Source organism: Orbicella franksi, chromosome 2 (genome assembly GCF_964199315.1).
Source record: "Orbicella franksi chromosome 2, jaOrbFran1.1, whole genome shotgun sequence".
NCBI lineage: Eukaryota > Metazoa > Cnidaria > Anthozoa > Scleractinia > Merulinidae > Orbicella > Orbicella franksi.
The window spans coordinates 29,934,731-29,948,156 of record NC_138146.1 but is presented as its reverse complement, the minus strand read 5'-3'; the positions used below and the strand labels follow the sequence as shown (position 1 = coordinate 29,948,156).

The 13,426-nt window shown below is 38.4% G+C and overlaps 1 protein-coding gene across 1 annotated transcript; it reads right to left on the bottom strand.

Moving 5' to 3' along the window:
- Window positions 1-3,624: 3,624 nt before the first annotated feature.
- Window positions 3,625-12,523, bottom strand: LOC145472853 (uncharacterized). The gene is made up of 14 exons (XM_081454994.1): window positions 12,390-12,523; window positions 10,993-11,006; window positions 10,450-10,477; window positions 10,201-10,280; window positions 9,269-9,694; window positions 8,477-8,500; window positions 8,170-8,364; window positions 7,346-7,546; window positions 6,832-6,944; window positions 6,564-6,637; window positions 6,408-6,428; window positions 5,968-6,092; window positions 5,580-5,600; window positions 3,625-5,366 (listed from the first exon to the last, which is right to left on the bottom strand). Exons 1-14 carry the CDS (start codon window positions 12,521-12,523, stop codon window positions 3,625-3,627), a joined length of 3,198 nt encoding a protein of 1,065 aa, XP_081311120.1.
- Window positions 12,524-13,426: the final 903 nt, after the last annotated feature.

The following is a 13,426-nucleotide window of genomic DNA, read 5'->3' as shown; positions in this document are numbered from 1 at the left end:
TGCCCATGCAAGTTCTAAAGACCGGCTATGTTTGTTTTCCCCTTTGTCTCAGGTTAACCTAGTTTTGGGTTGCTCATCTCGTTTTTCGGTGTTATGAGCTGCCTATGCTATGTTTGTATTGTTCTTACTCGTATACCCGTGACTGAATCTCTTAAATCATGTAGTGTGAGTCCTAAGCAAATAGTTCTTTTTCCTTTTTCAGTCACTACACCGGAAATATAGGTTAAGTCTGCAAACGAGGGAAGTGGACCATCAGGCTAGAGCTTATCCCGGTTTTCGTAGCATGAAACGACTAGGAGTTTTTCTACTCCCCCCTGGATGAGATGCCACTCCATCGCAGGGTTACCCCCAGCATTAAATTCGCCGGTACCCATTTGTTCACCTGGATGGAGAGAAGCACTGCTAGAGTAAATTATCTTGCCCAAGAACACAATGTCCCTGGCTAGGACTCGAACCCGGACCGCTCGATCCCGAGACGAGCGCACTAACCATGAGGCCACCATGCCTCCACCAGACTGAAAATATAGGACAGTGAAAATAACAAAAATAACACACTATAGTTTTAGGGCTCTTGAATTAATAATCAAGAGAGATTTTACATGATGATCCAGACACAGAAGTCGACACTTTCTTCAAGAAGAAAAACGGATTTAATACTGCTAAACATAGAAGGCAATAACTATCAGCACAAGCTGTAAAATATTGTAATGTTCTCGAGTTCCTAAAATTAGTGAAGGAAACCAAATGCTGTAAATAGAATACAGATAAACAAAATGCACAATTCTTCGATCGTTGGGTTTTTATAACAGCTCGTTAAACGAAGGACTAACTTTTAACTCATGAACTGCATTTTACATGTCTTTTCTGCAAACATAATGAATAGAAATAGTTTTAGTTCTCTTGACATTCCAATGGGCCATTTCTGAGACAGGTTTATTTTCATGCAAATCAAAGTCATTTTCATATGAAAGGTTTTGCCCAAGGACTCGTTTTGAAACAGAGGCACGTGGTAACTCGGAAATGGCCTATGGAATGTTTTGTCTTTTATAATGATATAAAGGAGCCACGTCACGGTTTGCGCATATTGAAAAGTTTAGCCCCAATTTTTCAAATTCGTCGTTTGTAATCCGTGTTAATCTTCTCCATCCTTAGCCATCCTTGTTCCTTTATGGTTTATCATTATCTCTTTGATATTTTTCTATCTTACTAAACTGTTTTTCTTCAGGATTCCTACTATTTAAAGGTAATTTTGTATGTGGCCAAAACAACTCAAAATACCGTGACTGAGCTCGTATAAGGAGCTCAACAAAACCTTCGAGTATCCAGCCCCACATTGCCCCACTTCAATGTTGCCCTCGAATCTTATGCAAATATCTGTAAACTGGTCTTTTATAAAAGTTTACAAAAAGATAGGAGAGCTCCCTCTCTTTAAAACTTATTAATGTTATAAAGAGAGGATGACGCAGACTGTACCTCGTTATAATTAAGGCCTCAACACACTAGACGATTAGTTGTCGACAGCTAAATGTTATCGACAACTAAAACACGTCGTGTTTGAGGTAACTTGTCGACAACTAAACGCTAAACTTTCAGTTGTCGACAACTAAGCAGTTTCACTTTTCGAAAAGAGAAACTGCTGTAGTTGTTGACAACTAAAGCCATTTTTCCGGTGAGTGGGAATCATTGGTTCAGAGGGTCTCCTCAGACGACTAGACATTTAGTTATTTGTTATCGACAACTAATTGTGTCCGATGCGAACATTCCACACGTTGGAGTGCTAGTTATCGACAACTAAGTCAAGTCAGCGAGAGCTTGGGAACTAACGTTCACTACTCATGCTCAAAACACAATACGCATGCTAAAATGTGTGTCATGTTTCAACGGACACAATTAGTTGTCGACAACTAAATGTCTAGTTTGTGGCATGGAGGCCCAAAGACTTAAAACCTGATTTTAAAAAACTTTCGCGACAACTTTATTTCGGGATTTTCGAAGAGCGATTTTTCATGAAAACTAACTTGCGACGTTGGAAAATTTGATCAAAATTTCCGTTATTAAGTTCGGCACTTGCTCGATGTTTAAAACAATTGTGAAAAAATCCATGTTAGTAAGGTATGCTCGGACTGAGTGCGCAAGACTTTCTGCCCCATCAGCCTGTTTATTTGCTAAATGTTTTTCCTTGACAGTTTGTTAAATAATGTTTTGGAAAAAATTTACCCACTCGATCCTCTAGTTTGTCGGCCAACTATCAGCGGATATTTGATAACAAAGAAACGATAGTCTACATCTGACGCAAAACTATGCTTGGACTGTCCGCGGATATTATCTGTGACAAGAAAGTTTCCTCGAACTTTGCATAGCTTCGCTCATAGGAAACTGTGAGCTTCGTGGAACAGGCAATGTCCACGGACAAATATTCGGAGGAGGCTATTGTGTTTATTATCCTTCAAATATTTGTGGGATGTCTTGAAAATTTGGGAATACCACTCGGATATCCCGATTTTAGCTGGGGCATGTTCAGTCACGTGACACGTTTAAACTAATTTCGCGCGAGCGAAAATATTTGATGGATTTTAAATATTTACATATTATTGAAGTGTAATAATTGGAAGCGTGTGTTACTTTAAATGCGTTGCCATAATCCTTCGACTCAGTCTTGAGCAGTTAATTTAATTAAGGGGCTCCAATAAGCCGTTTGCCGGGCGTGATGCCTAACTACTGCCCCATTTTGGTTTTGTCTCTTTTAATGATTACTGCTTTCCAACTTACATGTAAAGTGGTGGTCACTATTTTATCGTGTTAAATATATGCTGCTACTTCTGCTGCTGCTACTTCTACTACAACGACTGCTGCTACTACTACTATTACAAGGGCTACCACTATTACTACTACTACTATTACTACTACTACTACTACTACTACTACTACTACCACTACTACTACTACTACTGCTGCTGCTGCTGCTACTACTACTACTACTACTACTGCTACTGCTATTGCTACAGCAGCTTTTGCTACTGCTGCTGCTGCTACTACTGCTACTTCTACTGCTACTGCTACTGCTATTGCTACAGCAGTTATTGCTACTGCTACTGCTACTGCTACTGCTGCTGCTACTGCTATTGCTATTGCTATTGATATTACTATTGCTATTGCTATTGCTATTGCTACTGCTACTGCTGCTGCTATACCTACTGCTACTGTTTCTGCTACTACTGCATGCTATAGCCACTGCTGCTGCTACCGCTACTGCTTTTGCTGCTACCGCGACTACTTTTGCTTCTGCTGCTACTGCTACAGCTGCTTGTTCTAGCGCTACTGCTATTGCCACTGCTTCTACTGCTACTGCTACTGCTACTGCAACTACTTCTGCTTCTGCTCCCGCTTCTTCGTCTGCTACTACTTCTGGTGACGTTAGAATATGGGTGCGTTTCATAATAGGTTACTTATTGGCATAGGGGTGTTTAAAAAAACTTTTTTCCCCTTTGTTTGGCAAAGACCTTATTTTTAGACGGTGCCCGGAAAAATTTTGCACCTTGTTTTCTTTTAATGGCAAGTGGCAATAAAAACAATTACCAAGTCTTTACATGAATGAACTGGAATTAACACAAAGTGGTTATTTGTTTAAATTGCAGGAATTTGTCGAGTGATTTTAATGTGGCTTTTCCGTTTACGGATAAAATTTCTTTTTCTTCCAAATCTACCGGCATCATCAATTGCTTCTTCATTCAGCAGCTCCTCTGTTGGATCTATCGCAGTATCCTTTAAACTATCAAGCCCTAGTTCACTCGGTGGCTCAGTTAAAATACTGCGGCTCCTACTTTCGTCTTCGTCGGGTTCTTTTGCAGTTTTTTCATCAAGGTCGTCCATATCAACAACTGAGTTTTTATTCAACTTCTCCTTGTCATCAATAATTTCATTTGTAATCTGGACAGTGGGGTTTTGGGTTGGGCTAATCTTGTTCTCTTCGTTTATCAGGGCGTCAATTTCAACGCCTGGTTCTTTGTCATTATTTGTGATGCTTACGTTGTTCTCTTCATTGTAACTACTTTCATTCATGGCGGTTCTTGTGTCATTTTCCAACGCATTATGTAACTCTCCTTCATCGTGAGAGTTGCTTGGTTCTTGGTCATCATCATTAATGAGATCATGTGAAGTTGTCGTCGATTGGTTTCTTCCGTGGTCGTATCTGTCGTTGTCTTTCTCATCATAACTCGATAGTTCGGTTTCGTTTGACGTGGCGCTGTTATAGTCTTCATTTGATCCAATGGAATCGTTCAAAAGTTTGTCGAGTTGGTTGTGTTCTTCGGGGCGACGCTTTTTCTTTAGACGAATCTGAAGACTTTTTATCTTTTTCTTAAGGGCTATAATAATATTCTCTGCATCTTTTATATCATGTGCTTGTGCCGTGTCTTGGGATGTTATCATTTTGTCATCTAAAACACTAGTCTTGTCTTTAGGTCGTTTTCGTTCTTCGTCAAAGAGATTATCTGCAATAACGTTTTTCTCATTTTCTACATTACTTGCTTGTGTGATGTTGTCGGTGTCGTCATGGGATGTTATCACTTTGTCGTCTAAAACATTAGGCTTGTGTTCAGGCAATTTTTTTCCTTCGTCAGTGATATCATTTGCAATAGCAATCTCCGCATCTTCTTCATTATGTGCTTGTGTGGTGTTGTCCAGGGATGTTATCGCTTTGTCATCTAAAGCATTAGTCTTGTGTGAAGGCCGTTTCCTTTCTTCGTCGATGAGATCATCTGAAATACCATTTTCCGCATTTTCTACATTACTTGCTTGTGTGATGCTGTCGGTGTTGTCTTGGGATGTTATCACTTTGTCATCTAAAACATCAGGCTTGGGTTTTGGCCGTTTTCTTTCTTCGTCAATGAGGTCATCTGCAATAACCTTTTCTTCATTTTCTACATTATGTTCTTGTGTGGTGTTGTCCTGAGATGCTATCACTTTGTCATCTAAAACATCAGGCTTGTGTTTAGGCCGTTTTCTTTCTTCGTCAGTAAGATCACCGTTTAGCTTTGCAGATTTTTCTTTGGACTTAGCTGTCAGCGCATTGGTCTTCCATTTCCTTTTACCATCCCTGCTTTCGCAGCATTCGTCATTGCACTGCATATAACAATCCAGTGTAGGATGCTGACTGCATGACATCGGACACCCTGACGGGTAAGGATCACTGGTGGTTGTCACTGTCTGCACGCCCCCTGGGTAGTAGACAGAGTAAGCTGGAGTGGCGTACGGCGGAGGAGAAGGTGCAGGGTATGTTGGGTAAAAACCGTAAGAGGGCTGGTGGAGCGAGGCACTGCATTTGCTTTGATGGCCACAAGTACCGTAGCAGTAGTTTCCAGCTTTCCCTTAAGAAAGAAAAAAGACGCAATTTTTTACCACTTAACCACCAAATCTGAAAGGAAATTCACAATTACATTCTGTTTTCCAAAATGTTCAAGAGAAACTTTACCAGTGACGTATAGCTAAAAACTTTTCACATTTAATCGGACTTATTCTACTTAGCTTTGTAAAACTTAATTGATCAGTAATCACATAAAACAGCTACTTTGTGTTCTTACCTGTCCTTCCTACGACCTTATCTGCATAATGAAACAATAAAGAAGGAATTTCATTGAGCTTTAAACATTATACTGACAGACTTTTCTTACTGAGAAGGGCGGGTTTGTTCTTGTTTTAAAAAGGTGTAGTTCCCTTTTTTTTTTACTGCTAATACAATTTAGATTGCTTTAATAGCCTCCCAGATGCTATTGTATTTCTATATTTAGTTAAAAATCGAATAATATCAATAAATTTGTTTGATGCGATTTTACTATATTTTGAAGTTTCTGAGTGAGAAACAAAATTACTGAATCGCTTTTGCCGAGGAAGCTCGTAACTATTAAGCGATGGAAACAAAAAACGGAAGCCAAAAACAGAAAGGCGAACCGAAATTTAATCATGCCATACCTGGTTTGTCAATGGCCATACTTAAAAGTTTCTCTGACGGACGCAGAAATTTCTGGAATCGGAGGGTAGGGTCTGGGGTAAAGGATCTGAACTTTATTGAAACCGCGATCCCCAAACCTGCGGGCCTGTTGGGAGATGAGTAAAGTGATCATTAGGAGCATTCAAACTGAATTGTGTCATTATCATTCACATCATACTACTATGGCCGAATTATCCTGAAAGAGCCGTGTACCTTGTTCCTGAATGAGGTGCGGTTTGGATATTATGACAGACTACTTGAAGGGTTAACGTTTCAACCACCGAAGCATCCAAGGAAATATTTGAAACGTATCAATAACTTAAGCGCTTGTGATGTGTTATTACATGTGCGAATATTGACCTAAGGCAGCCGGAATTGTCAGACCAAGGTTAAAAGTATAAATACGAGACATGCAACTTGCCTTCCTTTAAAAGAGATTGCCCTATCCAGCAAGATAAACAAAGAAAATATAACATTAGATTTAAAAAAACATAATTGAAAAGAAATCTAAAAGAACAAAACCCAGCTTGTAACCTTTATTAAAATGGTTACATCCAGAACGAAAAGAAACAGGTACCTAACGCCTTTGACCTTGACTTTTCGAAACCCTCCTTTCTTTTTTCCTGACATCCGCGTGAAGATTTCTTTGAACTAAGAGGAAAAAGGAAAAGCCCAGCAAAATACTCAGATTACATACCATTTCAAGCTCAACGTCACAGTGTTCAGCACAGTGTAATGGAAATGTAGTGACGCCATCGCCGTGTTTTCCCAAACTATTAGGATTTAACAATAATTCAGTAATATTTGACTTTCCTGGAGTTATTTTTTTGGTAATATTTACGTACCGTTACTTTTATGCCATTCACCAGATCTCTGTACGCTTTGGAGCTCTTGTCCTTATAATTAGGTCTCCAACGAAATTTTTTGAACAAAACCTCTGTTCTGTAAGTTGATTTGCCTGTTGATAGGAATAAGTACAAAGAATTAAATAGGACGGGTTTACCTCGATGACAGGGTGTACCAAGGACTGAAGCGGTATCTAACTGTAGGGTTTATATACGATGATTCATAAATTGACAAACAAATTACATCACCTACTTAGCAATGTCAAGTCTCGGAATTCAGGAGAACTATGTACGGTCTCTTAATGACTAGAGCGAACCAGTAGGGATAATTTTAAAACGTCAACATGGGAGCAGTGGACTTAGAAACTCTTCTCCTTCTTTCTGTTTTTGTTTTTGTCATATTAATTTAAAGCCAGTGGAACGGTTTATTTGTCATGTCCACTAAATTACTCAGTTCAAAATTGCAGTTATCATAAATCATCACATACAATAACCAAAAAATATTCTTATCTACCTTCAATAGGAATCCTGCATGTAAATGGAATCTTTTCATTGCAACGTCTATCATCCCAGCAGCCCTTTGGCTTGTTAATGCTCCATGCCACACAATTTTCCACGTTGCCGCCATCAGCGTGCACTGGTACGCACACGTGCTTATGGAATCTTACTCCATCGAACCACTTGAAGCGTCCTTCATGCAAACTGTCATGCAGGCCTTCAAATGATGAAGAAGAAAGTGGCCGTTATGACGAATTAGTCGTAATATGCGGCTGAACTAAATTTTGTAAGCTTAGAGTACAAACAGATCCTGAGGTATCTCCCGGACCCTACGTGAACTAAATAACTACTTGAAGAGGCGAAGGGTTTAGATTTTGAAGCCAGTTTGGTCTTAGAGTATGGTTTGTGCAATTCAGTGTGGAATTGGGTGTCCTTTTTTTCCAAGACAACAATATTTTTCGTTACCATACATCCCTTCAGAAATGTTGTCTGGTGTGAAATAAGGTAGTCAATTTTGAATCAGACATGATTCAAAGAAAGAAAAATTACGTTTCGATCTCAAAAAAGATTAAGTCTCACGGTTTTCATAAAGCTTACTGTACAGCCTCACCCATATTTCCAGCAGTCGTTCTTTGGCACAAGGAAAAGTTGCGTGGCAAGCTACACGTACTTCCCGATAAAAGATAAAAGAATAGAGCGCAAGAGAAGCTTTCGCTTTAAGCTTGTGTCCAGGTTACTGCTTTCAATTAAAAGGTGGGTGTTTAATTCATGACCTTCAACGTTGGGTACAATTCGTTGTCTTTAATATTTATAATAGCTTTGAAGATCCACGCATCATACCTATCCAAGTTTCTACACCTGATCCCGTCTTCTTTTGTAGATCTCTTACAAATTCTTCCTCCTTAACATTCCGGATTGAGGCCAAAGTGGCATTTTCTCTTGCGCAGCGTGTCACGGCCTCGTCCCAGGTCACTGCTGTAGTTTCGTACTTGAAGCAAGAAGTGCGAAATCGTGAATAACCAGGCGGACACTTGGCTGAAAGTTAAAATGATATATTTTACGCAATCAAGTCAAGATAACATTTCTAAATCTAGGGCAGAGAAATTGAAGTAGTATAGTGAAAAATGCTAATTCTCAAAGTTCTCACCTTTTGGGCTTGCCTCCATAACGACTGTGAAAAAAATAAATTAATTAAATGTTACTTGCATAATTGCATAATTTTTAGGCTGAGAGGTGTAGGAACAGATTGAAGTTGTAACATTTCAACATTAGTAAAGACAAACGTAGATAAGCAACATTTTGCTTCACTTGGTAATAATTATTTGCATTCATTACACACATTTGATTTTTCTCGCCATCACTAATACCACAACCCGTCATGTTGTGTATTATTGTATACAATAAAATCATAATATAATTTTGAAAGGCCTCGCGCTGGTAATTTACATGGACCATGGCTGTTACTGTAGTTGAGTCTGCGGTGAAACATTCAGTTGTTGAAAAAGGCATACAAACCAAGTGAAAGGATCAATTCAAAGCACTGAATTGACCCTATCGCCTCGTTTGTTTGTTAAACTACTAATAAAAGCTATTATAAGATTGAACATAACATTATTAGAATTTTTATAGCACTTAAGACCTTGTTTGAATCGGTTTTCTTGCATGGAGGCAGAGGGAAGAAAGAAAGAGGAATCTACTTGACACTTATTAGTCTTCTTGTTATTGGAAAATATACCAAGACAAGTAAAAGGAATTTGCATTCTTAATTACTGCTTTGTATAGAATGGTTTTCAACTGAGTGTCAAAGTAATCAGACAACTACTTTGGCTTTGGTTTTGGTTTTACTACGGTTTGGGATAAGCTGTGTAGTCTAATATTCATTGGTAAGTAATTGATTTGGTTTTACGACGCTCAATTGAAAACCGCTCTAGTCACGTACTTTTCACTGGTGGCACGTTTCCTGCGACGTTATTTTCATCTTGCAAAGCAATGTAGACCACCACGTAGAAAGTTCCATCATTTCCCTTCGCTATTCCCACTCCTGCCTTAGTGCTTGCTTTCCAAATCATGTTGACAAATGGCAGAGCTTGGCCCTCGGCTCGAGGATAGCACCAAATGTAATACTTCATTGAGACGTACCATGATATCACGCACGTGCGATCCAGGTTTGCTTCAGAGCCGCTATAAGTACAAAAGTTGGCGCTATATCTGTAAATAGGTACGGAATCTTTGGTTTTTGCTTTCATAAATAACGTGGCCGCATTTTGAGCGCTCTTCTGGATGACGTCATCGACTAATAGTGGCCCCACGGCATGTAAATGACGAAATACATTAATGTACGTGATGACATCTCTTTGAAGTGTGCCTGAAAATCAAAATAACAAAGTCATCTTCAAGTGACTCAATTAACTGAAGGAAACTTCAAACAATGTTTAGTCAAGTGCAAAAACACTGTAGAGGCAAGCAAAATTAAACCAACAAATTAAAGAACTAGGATGACTAACATTGGCCTAAGAGACTGGGAATGCTCGAGACCAATTACAGACCACTCACTGTCTTCAGCGTATAAGACATTGAACACATACTTAAATAATTAGATTATGAGCTCGTGATTCCTATCAGCAGGCCGATTAGAATCGATAGCGAATAATCCAATTGTTTCTACTCGTCTAACCTGCTAGAAGTTCAAAACTTTATTTGCATCAAGCGGCCACCATTTTGTAACAACCGCCCTGCTAGACTATCTTCGACAGAATAGGTAGTGAGTAGCGTAGCCAATCAGAGAACGGCATTCGTAATAGATTGCTGGTAGATTTATAGTATAATTGGAAGACCTAGGTAGAGTATTCAACTGAGCTAGCACTAACATACCTTTTACAGTTGTAAACACGAGACTTGCAGCGAGCGCAAATACAAGTGCCACATTCATTTGTTCGATGAATTTAATACACCTGTAAAGCATGAAATAAAAGATAGGCGGGCATCCCTTTAAAACGTCTCTTGAAATAAAGATCTTAATTATATTGACAACGCTTTTAAAAAACTGTAGAAGTTAAATCAGTATTTTTGTTGTTTGGATAACGAAGTTAACGGAAAAATGAAACAATGCTCTCGAATTACTTGTTTGTTCCATCTTCCTCTGGCAAATCTGATTAAGAGAGCAAACAAACTTTTGACTTCCTTAGCAAAAGGAAAAAAATGCTTCTAGAACGAAAACATTTGAAGTCAACATGTCGTAGTAAAACTTCACATGGGAGATTCAATCTTGGACTGAGATGAAATTAAGTATTTACTTATTATCGAATAACAACCTGCAAACGCGTCAAAATCATTAATTCGCTAGTGAAGTGCATATTAATTAGAGCCGATAGGCTTTGGTTACATCCTATACGGGTGTCGCCGTTTTTTTCCACGGGAACAATCATGGTCTTTATAAACCAACGAATCTAATGACTGCCATTGGTATTTTGAATCGTATTTATTTAGTAAGGATGGGTAACTGATACTAACTTGATCTCCGCCTACAAAAACTTACATGTCAATAAAAACCACCACAGGAATGGATCAATTAACGGTCTTCACCTGAATGCGGCGACATTTTTACATTTTAAGAAGTTGGTTGCGTTAGAACTTTATGATTAGGGCATTAAGAATTGTACTTACCTGGTCTTAGAAGGCTGTCAAGATGTTGAACAAAGCTTCAAGTCATAAACCAACGAATCTGATGACTGCCACTGGTATTTTAAATCGTATTTATTTAGTAAGGATGGGTAACTGATACTAACTTGATCTCCGCCTACAAAAACTTATATGTCAATAAAAACCATCAGAGGAATGGATCAATTAACAGTTCATCTGAATGCGACGACATTTTTACATTTTAGAAGTTGGTTGCGTTAGACCTCTATGATTAGGGTATTAAGAATTGTACTTACCTGGCCTTAGAAAGCTGTCAAGATGTTGAACAAAGCTTCAAGTCGCATTAAACGTTTTTCACGGCACAATGAAGCATTGAATATACTTTTATCTGCCCTCGTTATTAACAAATCTTTATAACTTGCGCGGATCAATTTCGACCTCCATTGTGGTTTCAACTGCAGAGCCTCTTTTTAATTTATAAATAAATAACGTGATTCATTCGTTTAGTGAAAACAGTTTCAAGAAAAGTCCTTTATCATCTGATGGTAAACAAAATCTACCAAGAAAATAATTGTCACGTGTATCTAGAATAATTGGCCGTGTATCAAGAATGTTCAAAAAATTTAGTGAACGCATTTTGTTTCCTATTCGCAAATTTCGCCCGCGTACAGTTTGTTTCAGTTGTATCGAAAATGTAGCCCGTCGCTTTTGAAGTTAACAATCGTCGGTTGTTAACCTAACAAAATCAAATTTTAACCGGCTTTTCACCAGTTCTGTTTTGAATTCATTATATAGAAAACAATGTAAAAATTATATTTTTGTAATTTTGTACTCGTCGCTTTACAAATGAGGGTTAAACGAGGTCAACTGTTACATAATGGCTCATGGTAAAACAAATCCATAAAACCTTTGAGGACAACTTTAACAGACGATAACGTACAACGTATGTGTGTCTTGTTAGCAAAAAGTGTAATGAATCTTTAATCAGAATTTGGCTTCCATCTTGAGAAACTGCGGAAAGCTAAAGTAACAAACTTGCACACCTGACTTGCACTGAGACGTCGAGTCAAATTCATGTTATTCAAGACAATTAAACGGTTACCAGCGCCATTTTAAAAGGCAACCTCGGTAAAAAAAAAAAAGTTAATGCATGAATGATCTCTATTATTTAGCCCAGGAGGTAGGGGGTGGAGGGTGGTGAGTTAAGGTGCGCGCGTTGATTTCAAACAACACTCAAGATATAGTGGTCAAACGTTTTTACTCTTTCTTCTTTACACAGTATTTTAATAGTGTTAATGATACGGGATTCTAGCCACACTACATTGCATCCCTTAACACGATCTAATGTACAATTTAACAAGGCTGTCTTGCTCTAGGATTGTCTGTAATATCTGCGGTGTTGCTGTTGTCTTCTGTAATACATGTCATCGTCATCATCATCATAGTCGTCATCATTATCGTCATCAGCCGGGAATCCCTCCTCGTCATATATTGTTCTTTTCCTTTTGTTTCTTGTCTCTTCAAGGGATCCACCATGGAATAATTCTGTTACCATGAAATAGCAAAATAAATCTCAAGAATTAGACTGAATGCATTAAATGTTCCGGTGTAGCAATCTATCTAAGCTGTGTTTACTAGTCTCAGTCCTTCCCCGTCAACGAGTTTATTTTTTTAACGATTTGCTCTTTATGTTTGAGATCACGTTAGTTAACCTAGCAACACTTCAGTGAACCAGTAAACAAACATGCAGTGTGTTGTATCAACCTTTGCCTGGTGGCTTAGCACAAACTCCTTGCCTTCCTAAAAAGGAAATTTATATCATCAGCCAAGACAAACGAAAAACCATCTTCAGTTGCATGACGACGAAAAATCAGATACCGTTTACGTCTGTAACACTTCCTAACAGGACAAGTCATGACTTCCGCGTTACAGCTATCACTTCTCAATTCAACATTTCTCTTTCAACCAAAAACACCTCAGTTTGTCTGCTCCCATTTTCGTCGCCTTTCACAATAATGCGCGTATTTTACACGGCTGTGAACCACTTTTTCATCATAAACGCCATAGATATTTTACAGTGGAGGTAAATACCACTTCTGGTGGAGGTAAATTAGAGATGGTATATACTCACCGAGAAGTGTAAGGCTAACGCAGGATAGAAATATAACTGCCACAGCTCCTCTCATGATAAAGTTTAAGGTTATTTCCAGATGAAGAGGTCTTTAAATTGATAAAAATTAATTTACTCAGAATCTTAAAGATTGAAATGGAACGGCAAAGGATCCAAGAATCTCAGCTTCCAAATGTAAACACTTTAGGTCTGCGTAAATTAGTATAAAGGACTGAAACTATTTACTTTACTGAGCTGGTTTCTAATTATTTACTGGCTTGAGTTTTCAGGTGGTTAATGCTTTTTTTAAGAAACAATCAGCTTTTTACCCGCTCGTCATCTAGAAGA